The following is a 12,834-nucleotide window of genomic DNA, read 5'->3' as shown; positions in this document are numbered from 1 at the left end:
AAACATAATTCATATTTTACTTATATTCAAAATCACCAATCACCAGTCATGAAAATTTCTTATTAATCTTACTTTCATAGTTTTTTAAATGACCGATAGAATAGCGAGGAAGCCTCTTTCTTTTATTAACTATGACCTTTAGGTACACAAAAAAAAAAGTAGGTTAAAACTTATGTAGAACTATATAGTCTAATGAGGGAAAAATGACCATTTTATACCTGTACCTTCTTAAAAGTGTGAATTTCTACCTGTATAATTTGCTAGTGCCAATGTAAATATGTACAATAAAAAAATTGAAAATTCATACCTATATTTCTAAAATTGAGCCGAATTTGAAATCCATACGTGGCACCGTGTTCATGAAACAACGTCGTTTTGGCTCTTTTTAGTTCAAAAAAAGTTGAAAATACAACACTTGTAACTTGAACCCATGACCTCTAACAATTCTAACATAAGACTTAACCAGCTGATCCCACAGCCAGTTTCGAAAATGTGTTACACATTTATAATTATAAACTTAAACAATTATCGAAAATATCGTTTTTGTAATTATGCATAAATAAATCAACAATAACGGATCTAAAAATCTAGATATTTAATCCTCTAATTAGTTTTTAAATAATCCAAAAGGTTCTGCTCAGGAAACCGATTTCCTAAACTCATAACAATTGAATTTCCTAGAGTTTCTAAAGACAAATAATATTTTACATTAATTACTCAACGATTGCGTTGTTATGGAAATTCAATTATTATGAGTTTAGGAAATCGGTTTAATTCTTTTCATAACTCATAATAATCCGTTTACAGTCTTAAAGATGTCAAGAAATTGTCGATTCTATTCTATATGCGTCGAGAGAGCAGTTCATTCTATGTTACGGAAGTCAAGAGAGCAGTCAATTCTATTTAAGGAAGTTAAGAGCAGTCCATTCTACAGGGGTCAAGTGGGAGCATTCTATACCACACTACGGTGGTCCTTGGGAACACAAGTTGTAAATAAATAAAATATCCCACTGGTTTTTCATCTTTTAACGTGAAAAGATGAAACCGGCCTCAGTTTCATGCTTTTATTACTTTGGCTAGAATGTGTAAATATTTGTGTCGTCTTGGTTTTTATTTCATTTCGTAAAAAAAAAAATACTATTTCCTTTTTTTATTATTACAGAGGAAATAAAAGGTAATTTTTTTAATACTCCGAAAAGTACTAAGAGTAAAACAGCTATTTTTCAACTCTCAATAGTATGATTTAAGAAATTGTAAATTACAAGAATAACTTTCTAACAAAAAAAATGAAACGATATCAGACTTTTCTGTAGACGTTATGGAATGGACTGCTCCCTTGACGCATATAGAATAGTCTTCTCCTCTTAACTTCCGTAAAATAAATTTTTAACAAAAAAAAAAAACTTCCGTAAAATAAATTGGAATGCATTCTGATACAATAATGAACAATGAACTATAATAAATTGGAACTATGACCCTGAAGAGTTTCAAAATAAAACTAAAAAAAAAAGGATATGTTTCAAAATGACACAATTTTTATTTACTTTTTGGGATGAAAAATAGCTTCTTCGTCTTGGGCGCTTCATCTTCTCAAAATTGTAATTCTTCGCCGCTTCGTCGTTTGGGTACTGACCAAGATAACACAATTTTTCTCAATCTGTCTCTCGGTCTCTTTTTACATCCCTTAGTCGCAAGTTTGGACTTGTAAATTAAGACTTCGCTTCTGCTCCAGCGAAGATTAGTGGGGTTTTGGAGATTTCTAATCAAAGACCGTGCTTGGATATGTACTTCATCTTCCTCAAATTGCAATTTTGTTTATTTCTACTTTATTCGTTTTTGGGTGATTTCGGTTTGAATACTAAATCTTCAGAATTGTAATGCGGTGCAGAGATTCCAGGGTCAGACTTGTCTTTCGGAGGTAACATTTTTTTTTGCTGGATTTCTGAGATTAATTATTATGCTTCTTATTTCTGCAGCTAAACAAAATTTACCTGAAAGTTAATATAATAAGGGAATTTAGATGATGTGATATGATCCTCCCAAGGATTTGGCATCTTCGAGTTGGTTGATAGAGACACCTTGATTCTAAAAACGACGAAGCCTCAAGAATAAGGATGGTGGAATGAATGGTCGCACAAGAGTTGCGGAAAGACTCTTGATATACCGGTTTGATCTTTCAGCCTCGCACCAAAAAGATCGGATCTCTCAGCCTCGCACCAAAAAGATCGGATCTCTCAGCCTCGCACCAAGGAGATCGGGGTTTTGACTATCGGAATCACACCAAGTAGTCGGTTTTGATTGTTGGAATCACACCAAGCAATCAATTTTGTTCACAAAGAACAGAAGAGAATCACTCTCAAAAAGAAAAGGTTTTGATAAAAAGTTGGATTGTTATTTCAATGATCTTACATGAGTTTATATAGGATAAGAAAACTTGGTAACAAAGCCAAGTATTAACTAGTCTTAAAACTTAAAAAAAACAATTAAGATAGATGGTTAAATGAAGACCCAATTCTTGTGCATGTATCCTTTCCTCCAAAGTGACTCTAGGTGCATGTATCTCAATTTTCGTCACTCTTCTTTGACCACAAAATAAAGTGATTATTTTGGGCTTTCTTGGACTTGAATTAGGTTCAAAGTGGGATGGACTTGATAGGTATCATCCTCAATAGATTTTTCAATGCTCTCTTTGACCATAAGCTCTTGAATAAGCCCATTTAGTGCATCCTTTAGCTTCTTAGCTTTTGCTCTAGTCATTGGTCCTTCCGGTACAAACAATGGTTACTCAGCTACAAGCTCCTCAGGTTCAAGCTCAGCTACATGTTCCTCAGCTTCAAACTCAGCTACAAGCTCATCCTCCTTAGCCCCATCCATGATCATATCATCCCCCTCCTCTTGAAAAGGATTTGACCTCAAATCTGGATCATCTGCCACAAAAAGAACCAAATCAGAAACATTAAAGCTTGAATTCACATTGTACTTACCTTGAAGATCAAGTTGGTAAGCATTGTCATTAATCTTTCTTGTGATCTCAAAGGGCCCATCGATTCTAGGCATCAGTTTTGACTTCCTTTCAGCTGGAAACCGTTCTTTTCTCAAGTGAACCCACACTTGGTCTCCTGGTTTGAAAACCATCTTGCGCCTTCCTTTGTTTGCTTGTTTTGCATACTGCTTTGTCTTCTCCTCAATGTTTATTCTAGCTTTCTCATGGATCTGTTTGACAAGGTCAGCTTTCTTTTTCCCATCCAAGCTAGCTCTTTCACTCAAAGGTAGAGGGGTTAGATCCAATGGAGATAAAGGATTAAAGCCATAAACAATTTGGAATGGAGAAAACTTAGTTGAAGAATGAACTGATTGATTGTATGCAAACTCAACATGTGGTAAACATTCTTCCCAAGTTTTAATGTTCTTTTTGATCAAAGCTCGCAAGAGAGTAGACAAAGTTCTATTAACTACTTCAGTTTGACCATCAGTTTGTGGATGACAAGTAGTGGAGAATAGTAACTTAGTCCCTAGTTTAGACCAAAGTGTTTTCCAGAAGTAACTCAAAAACTTTGTATCCCTATCAAAAACAATTGACTTAGGCACTCCATGCAAACGAACAATTTCCTTGAAGAACAACTCAACAACATTCAAAGCATTATCAGTTTTGTGACAAGGTATGAAATGCGCCATTTTTGAAAATCGTTCAATAACCACAAAAACTGAATCTTTACCAGTCCTAGTTCTAGGCAAACCAAGCACAAAATCCTTAGAAATATCATGCAAAGGCTGAGTAAAAATAGGATGTGGATACTTTACCGTGATGTTGTTGATAGCTCTACAATCAACACACATGCGCCAACTTCCATCCTTTTTGGGCACAATTAGGAATGGGACTGCACACGGGCTCATGCTCTCTCTAACATGTCCCTTCTCCATGAGCTCATTATCTTGTCTTTGCAACTCCAATGTCTCCACAGGATTAGTCCTATAAGCTGGTCGGTTTGGAAGTGATGCACCAGGAACAAAGTCTATTTGGTGTTCAATACCACGGGTAGGTGGTAAACCTTTCGGATTGTCCTCCGGGAATACGTCCTCAAAATCCTGCAAAAGAAAGGTTATCTCACTCGGTAACACCGGTGCAAGGTCAGAAAAATTCATGAGAGTTTCTTTGAAAACAAACATGATCAAAGATTGTTTTGAAAATAAAGCTCTCTTAACCTCTCCTTTTCTCACAAAGAAATTTGAATGCCTCACAGGTTTTCTCTCACAGGCCTTTGACTTGGTTTTTCTCAAACTCTCGCTCTCTTTTTGGTGAATTGTGTTTGTGGGGTCGCTCATGGTGTTTGTTTCTTTCCTCTGCTTGAGAATCAACTGATCTTGATAAACTTCATGAGGTGTCAACGGAACTAAAATGATCTTCTTGCCTTTGAACTCAAAAGAATAACGATTGGTGAAACCATCATGGCTTGTTCTCCGGTCAGATTGCCATGGTCTTCCCAAAAGAATATGACTTGCCTCCATAGGTAGAACATCGCACAAAACCTCATCCTCATATTTCCCAATGACAATAGGAACCTTTACTTGGATACTAACCTTCATCTCACCATCATCATTAAGCCATTGCAGCTTATATGGCTTCGGGTGTTTCTCCGTAGTTAGCCCAAGCTTCTTGACCATTGTTTCACTCGCCACATTAGTACAACTCCCGCCATCAATTATGAGACAACATACCTTATCTCGGACATGGCACCTTGTATGAAATAGATTCTCCCTTTGCTCATGTTCCACAATCATAGTTTGAACACTAAGTGATCTCCTTGCCACCAATATCTCACCCTTTGCTGGAATTTCTTCAAGTTCTTCAAGTGAATCCGAAACCACCTCTTCATTTTCTGATTCAAACTCTCCATTCTCCAAGAGAATCATGGTTCTTCTGTTGGAACATTCATGCGCATAGTGTCCTCTGCCATGACACTTATAACACGTCACATCACGAGCTCGGGTTCTGGTAGCCTCAGCTTTGTCCTTGGTAACTTGATTGGCAACAATTGGCTTCGCTTCAGCCTTTGGAATACAAACTGGCTTTTCTTCCTTCTGGTAACTTGTTTTTGGGTTAGATGAACCAACACCATAAGTTATCCGCGTAGAACTTCTTCTCTTGAGTTGCTTTTCCACCAAGATTGCTTTATGTAACATCTCTTCAAGCTCCACGTAATGTTCCATCTCAAGCCTATCTTGGACATCTTGGTTCAACCCACTCATGAATCTAGCCATAGTAGCTTCTCGGTCCTCAACCAGATCAGCTCTTATTAAAAGAATCTCCATCTCTTGATAGTAATCCTCCACACTTCGACTTCCCTGAGTCAGTCTCCTTAGCTTTTGATGCAGATCGCGGTGGTAATGGCCCGGAACAAACCTTCTCCTCATGATAGCCTTCATCACAGCCCAAGTCTCAATCGGATATTCGCCATTACGTCTTCGTGAAGTCACCAACTGATCCCACCAGCTAAGCGCATACTCACTAAACTCAACAGCCGCCATTCGCACCTTATTGATCTCAGAATAGTGTTGAAAATTGAAAACTTGTTCTACCTTCTTCTCCCACTCCAAGTAGACATCTGGATCATTTTTCCCAATAAATGGTGGAATTTTAAACTTCAGCCCTCCAATGTTATCATCATTTCTTTCTCTGCCTTCTCGCACACGTCTAGGTCTCCTTCGGCCTCCTTGAGATGAGTTTCCACTACGACTGTAGTAATCTTCAGCTGCTACATCTCTTGGCATTCTTAACTCCTCCTCTACTCTCCTCTGTTGATTAGGCAAGTTTTGTGGTTGCCTTTGTTGTGCTTCTGCTTGAACTTCGTCCAACCTCTCATAGACTGCATTCATCTCAACCCTCATCATCCTCCGCATTTCTCCCAACAATGCTTCCATCTGGATATTTTGAAGTCTCCCGGGTTGTTCTACTTCATGGTTGTTATTTTCTCCGTCAGCCATATTTGAAGAAACCTGCAAGATGAACAAACTCACAAAAACAAAATCCTCACAAGTGTTTACTCTCAAGTGTTTCACTCACCAGTGTTTACTCTCAACTCTCAAAGTGTGTTCTAGTGACTCTCAAATGTTCAAATAGAACAGAAACCAATCAAACCCAATGTTTTTCCAAAACAGTCGAAACAGAATCAAACTCAGCGAGATACCAAAAGATAAAATAGAACCGATTGATAGAAGTAGATTTTTTTTTTTTTTTTTTTTTTGAAAAGAACAGAACTGTTTTGTTTTTGTTTTTTTTGAATAGAAAAGAATTTTTTTTCTCTCTTTTTTTTTTTCCTTTTTTTTTTGTTTTGTTTTTTTGTTTTGTTTTTTTCTTTTTTTTCTTTTTGCTTTTTTTTTTTGCTTTTTTTTTTAAGAATAAAATAAATAGAAATAGAAGATGAAAAGATGAGAAGATGAAAATAAAGAAGATGGAAAGATAGAAAGATGATAGATAGAAGATTGAAAGATAGAAAATGATAGGAAGAAGATGAACGGTTAGAAGATGATAAAATGATAGAATACCAAACTCAAGGGTGTGCTCTGATACCACTTGATATGATCCTCCCAAGGATTCGGCACCTTCGAGTTGGTTGATAGAAACACCTTGATTCTAAAGACGACGAAGCCTCAAGAATAAGGATGGTGGAATGAATGGTCGCACAAGAGTTGCGGAAAGACTCTTGATATACCGGTTTGATCTTTCAGCCTCGCACCAAAAAGATCGGATCTCTCAGCCTCGCACCAAGGAGATCGGGGTTTTGACTATCGGAATCACACCAAGTAGTCGGTTTTGATTGTTGGAATCACACCAAGCAATCGGTTTTGTTCACAAAGAACAGAAGAGAATCACTCTCAAAAAGAAAAGGTTTTGATAAAAAGTTGGATTGTTATTTCAATGATCTTACATGAGTTTATATAGGATAAGAAAACTTGGTAACAAAGCCAAGTATTAACTAGTCTTAAAACTTAAAAAAAACAATTAAGATAGATGGTTGAATGAAGACCCAATTCTTGTGCATGTATCCCTTCCTCCAAAGTGACTCTAGGTGCATGTATCTCAATTTTCGTCACTCTTCTTTGACCACAAAATAAAGTGATTATTTTGGGCTTTCTTGGACTTGAATTAGGTTCAAAGTGGGATGGACTTGATAGGTATCATCCTCAATAGATTTTTCAATGCTCTCTTTGACCATAAGCTCTTGAATAAGCCCATTTAGTGCATCCTTTAGCTTCTTAGCTTTTGCTCTAGTCATTGGTCCTTCCGGTACAAACAATGGTTCCTCAGCTACAAGCTCCTCAGGTTCAAGCTCAGCTACATGTTCCTCAGCTTCAAACTCAGCTACAAGCTCATCCTCCTTAGCCCCATCCATGATCACATCATGATGGTGATACGAGAAACAGTAATATAATTTTTTTTTTCTTCTTTTTTTTTTCCTTTTGTTGTTGTAGAATGGACCCAAATATGGTATGTTTGTGCTAGGGAATTCATTCTATGGAATGCTTTGTCAATACTGTGTATTGATTTCAGATTTACTTTTTCACTCTGTATGGCGTGATTCTTTGCTAGTATATAGGGCTATTTATATGAGCGTGGTCATTTCTGTATGCTTGTTTTCAAATGTTGTCTTTTCTATATGCTGTTTATGAGTGTGGTCTTTTCTCTATATGTTGTTTATGAGTTTGATCTTTTTTCTATATGCTGTGTATGAGTGTGGTCTTTTCTCTATATGCTGTTTCTTTCTTCTTAGTTTTAAAGTTAACTACAAGATGAATCTCCGGGCACCTCTTACCTCATATGTAACTGACAGTTATCTATTTTTTTTGCAGGATGGCTGAGTTTGAATTGCCAAGACGGATGTTTAAGACTGGGTGTGAACCATGTGGGCAGAGGAGAGTAAATAACTACCTCAACCTCCACTGGATAGAAACTATAAAAAAGGCATTGGAGTTGGACAACGACCAGAAGAAGCAATTGGTAGAGTCCCAATTTAGTTACATAATGCAGATGAGGGAACACACGTTCTCCGCTCAGTTTTTGCATTACTTTTGACACTGCAGTTGAAGACAACCAGGAAATCAGAGTTGTGGTGGACCTTTCCTCGGAAGCCAATAAGATACGCCATTGAAGACTTTTCTCTAGTTACTAGTTTGAACTGCAAGACCTTGGGTACCAGAAAAGAGAAAGGGGAAATTTGGAAATCTTTGTTTGGAAAGTTGAAGACTGAACCAACACCGCAAAATATTGTAGACATCCTAAACAACAAAGAATGCAAAACTCCTTTGGGACGATTTAGGCTAGCGCTTTTACTAATCGTTGAAGGGATATTGTGTCCGACAAGTGGTTGTACTTTGATCAGACCTGAGGTAGTAGCGATGCTTGGTGATATTGAAGAGTTCTTGAACTACCCATGGGGGCGGGAATCATTCCTACTAACTGTTCAAAGTGTAACGGCAAATCATCCTTTCCACTACGATGCACAAAAATCAGTTGTGGTGCAAGGGTTTGCTCAGGCCATGGTACTTGTAACTGTCTGCAGCTGTCATGCTATAATAGGTCCTCTTAATGTACTAGAAGGAGATATGGAAGAACACGATCTGGCTAGGAGGTTGATCATCAATGTAAAATCTGCAAAGAATCTTGATAATAGAGGACAAGTATCTTTTGTGTGTGTTATTCTATATTTGTTGTACTGCGACTATGTTGCTTGATGTCTCTTACTAATATAATCTGTGTATGGATAGGCAACGGTGAAGGCGTTGTTAGTAAAAGACTGATGAGAGGAGTCACTAAGGTTCAAGGAGAGTCTGGATCTTGCAGTTGATAATATGCTTGCTTTAATAGCAGAGGACTACCCATTTGAACTGAACACATGGACTGGTGGGGTCACCAAAGATGAGGCTGTGTTACAGAACCTGAGGTATGCCGAGTCGTCAGAGCATGCTGATAGAGATGATGAGACGATGATTAAAGAAAGAGCAGAAGATGCCAATGAACCTGGAAGGAAACGACGTAGGGCCAACAAGACAGTTGAACTGTTGGACATTTCAGTTCTTCTTCGTCAGATGGCCACCGTATATGACCAGAAATCAGTAATGATGTGTGAAGGGTACCTGAGTTGTTCGAAAGAACCTTACGAGAAGGAATTTGGAGAAATGATGGGCGAGGTACGATTCCTGAAGGACGAGATTAGGAGCATGCATAGGTTGTATAACATAACTGGTGGATGTCCTTCTAAAAGCGAAAGCAAAGCCGTGAATGGTGATCAGGTGCCTGAACAGGTAATGCCATATATATACACATACAATATTAACATAGAATAGACCACCATGATATGAAGTTTGACATAGAATAGATTATTATATGGATATATAGTTACCATATAGAATAACAATATAAGATGATGAGTTTCTTGGGCCCAATCCTCAAGTTTTACAGATAGATGGTGGTGCACATAATAGAGACGGATTGGGGTTTTCCGGGCAGCTAATTCAGTTTCTGCTGTCCCGTGTTAGAATAAGTCCCACATCGGTAGAATATGATGCTCATTTATCTGCCTTAGTTGATGAACACAGTGACGATCTTGATTCATTCATGAAGTTAGTTAACAATGGTTACAGATTGAATCAGAGTGGTTAGGATTCAAAGGCATTGAGTTGGAAAAAGCTAAAGAAATTATTTCGTAGCAAAATCTGTGATTCCATGCCAGTAACCAAGAAGATGGGATTGAATTGTTGATAAGCATTTCAGCTAATTTCGTGAATATTTTGCATCGTGTAACGTTTGAACTGTTGTTTGTTTTCAGCTGTATAAAAAAGACTTATTGCTTACCTAAAAAGGTGAGGATAGTTGCCGAAATTCTTTCTTATTCTTACCAGTGTGTAAATAGTTTGTCGATTGGGAAAGTCTCTGGGGCTGTGGAGGAAAAGCGCAAAAACTCCATTCCAAACACCAACAAGCTGGAAAACGAGGTGGTTGAGGAGTCAGAGTCAGCTGAGACAATATTTGAACTACCTGAAGGGTAAAAGAGGAGTGCTTCTGCTTACATTCATTAAGTGACCGATTTTTGCTGGAAAAATAACTTAATCTTGGTTAAATCTTCAGGTTACCAAAAGTGATTTGCTACCCATCAAGGTGGGTAAAAGAGTTATCATGTAGTTGGCGTAGCTTTACTGACTCCAATACTTTGATATATGACCTGTTTTTTTTTGTCAATAATATATGACCTGTTTATTAGTTTTACTTCATCTGGTGGTCAGGGATAACCCAGAATGTCTTCAAGTGTCTCTTGAAGATTTTAAATGCCTTATACCTGGAAATTTTCTCTCATCGGAAGTTATGAATTTCTACATCAGGTGAGTTTAGAGTGACAGATCTATGTATTTACATTATCTTTCTCGTCTTATGGCTTTTATGTGATTATTCTCCGTGCTATTTGGCTAGGTTCATGCAGCACCATGTGTTTTCAGAAAATAGGATAGCTTTGAATTGTCATTTCTTCAATACATTTTTCTACGCGAAGCTCGTAAAAATTATTTCAAAGAAGGTTTGGTTTCTATAAATAAAATAAAAAATTGAGTCTAAATAAAAACTTAAACATATTAGATGAAGGATGTTTAAGTTTCATTGTTGTGTAGATGGTTGAATTTAAATATTTCATGTGCAAAAGTAGATGAAAGATGTGATTCACATATCTTATTTTTGGCTACTAATGTATTAATTGGTCTCTTCGTCTTGTCCTTTCAATGTAATAAGGGTAATGGTTTTGTGAAGTTGAGGCGGTGGTGAAATGGTTTAAATCTATTCTGTAAATCATATATATTCATACCAATACATGAAGCGTAAGTAATTTCCTAACTGTTGTCTATCGAATCCCACTGATTGCATCTGTATGGCATGAACAGACAATTATGGTCATTTTAAGCAGGGACTGCAAAAAATGCTACGTTAGATCAGAGTTATGGCATCTCTTTTGAATGGAGAAATGTTATCCTCAGCGCGAACTGTTTAGAATGTTTCATGGTATTTTCTCTTGCATATTTCAGTCGGCACTGGAGCATAGTAATAATTTGCATTCCAGAGAAGAAAGACGAATCAGGAGTGACTTTACTTCACTTAGATTCACTAAGCCTTCACCCAACAAGTTCAATTTTCAATCATATCAAAAGGTGGCTGACCAATGATTTTAATGCTGACTACTTAAGTAAGACCATCTTCATTAGATTCTATTGTTTACAACTTATTGTTGCAGTTTTCTAAGAGAGGAATGAATCTTTATGAGTACTCTTTCACCGGATTTACCTATTTCAGAAAAAATATGGAGAGACCTCCCCAATTGGATCAACGAAGCTGAAGTGGAAGTTAATATCTTTTAGTTCGAAGTTGCAAATTATTGTATTTAAAGACAAAGTGTAGAACTCATCTTAACTTTTTATTTGACCTTCTCAACAGGTTCTGCAACAGGAGAATGCATCCGACTGTGGTCTGTTTGTGCTCTTCTTCATAAAACAGTTCATCGAGGACGCTCCTCAGAGGCTGCAATTGAACGGTTTTGGATTGGTGTGTTTAGCTTCTAACCCCTCCCCCCTGCCCCCTCCCTCTCTCTTATAAATTATTTGTTGCTAACATACTTCCACCTCCAGATTGACGAGAAGTGGTTTAACCCCGCTGAAGCCTCCGCTTTGAAGATAAAAATCAGGAACAAACTCATTGAAATATTCCGTGAGAGTAATCAAACATGATTTCAAAAAGATGTGTTGTTGTTTCTGTTTCTTTTATATTTTTTTGGTACAGAATGAAATAGAAATCAAGACTAAATATATAACTATACATTGTAGCCAAAGTAAGGCATGAAACTGACGGCGGTAAGAACAGTCTTCAGCTCCTACAAAACGAAGACACAAAGGTAATGCCTATATGTTCATTCTTTGGTTTTGCTCTGTCATGGTTTCCTCTTCGTTTGTGGATATCAGGCAATAATACTGAAGCAACTCTTTCTTGATATCTCTCTCTGTTGCAGATCTTGTGTCGCTGGTCCATGTTCTGCATAAGAAGTATTCACTCTTGTGTGATTTGGATAAAAGTTTGCAAGGTAACAAATCATAACATTCCAAATGATCGATCTTTTGTCAGTTCACTAAAACCTATTTCATTGAAGAAAGAGAAGAAAAGCAAGCAGCAGTTGTTTGAGATAGGTCTTTGATGTGGTGGAGAGGCTTTGGGAACTGGTTCCTTTCCTCTACGCTTTTGACTTACATTCAACACAGTTTCTAACCACATTTTCAAAAAAATTTGGATACCATTCGTCTGTAGTCATTTTTTTCTCTTTTTCTTCCCTCTCAAAACACTTCGAAGCCATTCCCCTTCAGTCATAGTTTTTGTCCTTTTCTTCCTCTTTTCTTCTCCATGGTTTCTCTCTTCAGAATCTTCGGGAGGTTTGGGAGCTGTATTATTTTCTTTATCAACGCTTTTAAAGCCTTGGTCCACCCAAGTAACATCTCCCAAACCTCCTTCTTTGCATATGGCTTGCACAAGAGCGTCAATCTTCTTATCCCCACTATCATCATCCCAAACAGTTGGCTATGACTTATTGATGAAAGCATTCTCAATGTTTACATACAAAGATGTAGGAAAACAAAAGTGAAATCAACATCTTTCACGGTAAAAACAAATTGAATTAACCCAAACACGATACATAAGTATCGCTCCATATACCTCATCATCAATTAAGATCTGATCGACATTTCTTGTCCGATACCATTTTTTACCCTTGAACTTCAGAAGAGGAGGACTTATGGTACCTGATGGATCACCAA

At 37.3% G+C, this 12,834-nt stretch overlaps 3 protein-coding genes across 4 annotated transcripts; 2 read left to right on the top strand and 1 right to left on the bottom strand.

Annotated features, from left to right (window-relative positions):
* Positions 1-1,465: 1,465 nt before the first annotated feature.
* On the top strand, positions 1,466-8,834 carry LOC147928577 (uncharacterized). 2 transcript variants are annotated; one of them, XM_087484430.1, is made up of 5 exons: positions 1,466-1,784; positions 1,889-1,918; positions 1,999-2,369; positions 7,849-7,996; positions 8,080-8,834. In XM_087484430.1, the coding sequence occupies exons 4-5, from the start codon at positions 7,850-7,852 to the stop codon at positions 8,728-8,730; spliced, it is 798 nt and encodes a 265-aa protein (XP_087340556.1). In that variant the 5' UTR covers positions 1,466-1,784; positions 1,889-1,918; positions 1,999-2,369; position 7,849; the 3' UTR covers positions 8,731-8,834. The 2 variants fall into 2 exon arrangements, with proteins under 2 accessions (XP_087340556.1, XP_087340555.1); XM_087484429.1 differs by having other exon boundaries at positions 1,889-2,369.
* LOC147928578 (uncharacterized) lies at positions 2,355-6,116 on the bottom strand. Its single transcript, XM_087484424.1, has one exon. It carries the CDS (start codon positions 5,980-5,982, stop codon positions 2,782-2,784), a length of 3,201 nt encoding a protein of 1,066 aa, XP_087340550.1. The 5' UTR covers positions 5,983-6,116; the 3' UTR covers positions 2,355-2,781.
* Positions 8,835-9,727: 893 nt separating the features above from the next.
* Positions 9,728-11,858, top strand: LOC104743850 (ubiquitin-like-specific protease 1C). Its single transcript, XM_087484433.1, has 7 exons — positions 9,728-10,040; positions 10,124-10,153; positions 10,279-10,374; positions 11,065-11,222; positions 11,330-11,379; positions 11,471-11,578; positions 11,662-11,858. The coding sequence occupies exons 3-7, from the start codon at positions 10,358-10,360 to the stop codon at positions 11,758-11,760; spliced, it is 432 nt and encodes a 143-aa protein (XP_087340559.1). The 5' UTR covers positions 9,728-10,040; positions 10,124-10,153; positions 10,279-10,357; the 3' UTR covers positions 11,761-11,858.
* The last annotated feature ends 976 nt before the right edge of the window (positions 11,859-12,834 follow it).

This window comes from Camelina sativa, chromosome 14 (assembly GCF_030686135.1).
Source record: "Camelina sativa cultivar CO46 ecotype springtype chromosome 14, ASM3068613v1".
Classification (NCBI taxonomy): Eukaryota; Viridiplantae; Streptophyta; class Magnoliopsida; order Brassicales; family Brassicaceae; genus Camelina; species Camelina sativa.
The sequence above is the reverse complement of the archived record's forward strand: the minus strand, read 5'-3'. Positions and strand labels throughout refer to the sequence as shown.

Excerpts from the sequence above, each read along its gene's own strand:
- LOC147928578 (XM_087484424.1), bottom strand. The coding sequence starts at position 5,982 with ATGGCTGACGGAGAAAATAACAACCATGAAGTAGAACAACCCGGGAGA.
- LOC147928577 (XM_087484430.1), top strand. The coding sequence starts at position 7,850 with ATGGCTGAGTTTGAATTGCCAAGACGGATGTTTAAGACTGGGTGTGAA. Across the intron at positions 7,997-8,079 it reads ACGACCAGAAGAAGCAATTG|TTGAAGACAACCAGGAAATC; the intron begins GTAGAGTCCCAA and ends TTGACACTGCAG.
- LOC104743850 (XM_087484433.1), top strand. Across the intron at positions 11,223-11,329 it reads TTTTAATGCTGACTACTTAA|AAAAAATATGGAGAGACCTC; the intron begins GTAAGACCATCT and ends TACCTATTTCAG. Across the intron at positions 11,579-11,661 it reads AATTGAACGGTTTTGGATTG|ATTGACGAGAAGTGGTTTAA; the intron begins GTGTGTTTAGCT and ends TTCCACCTCCAG.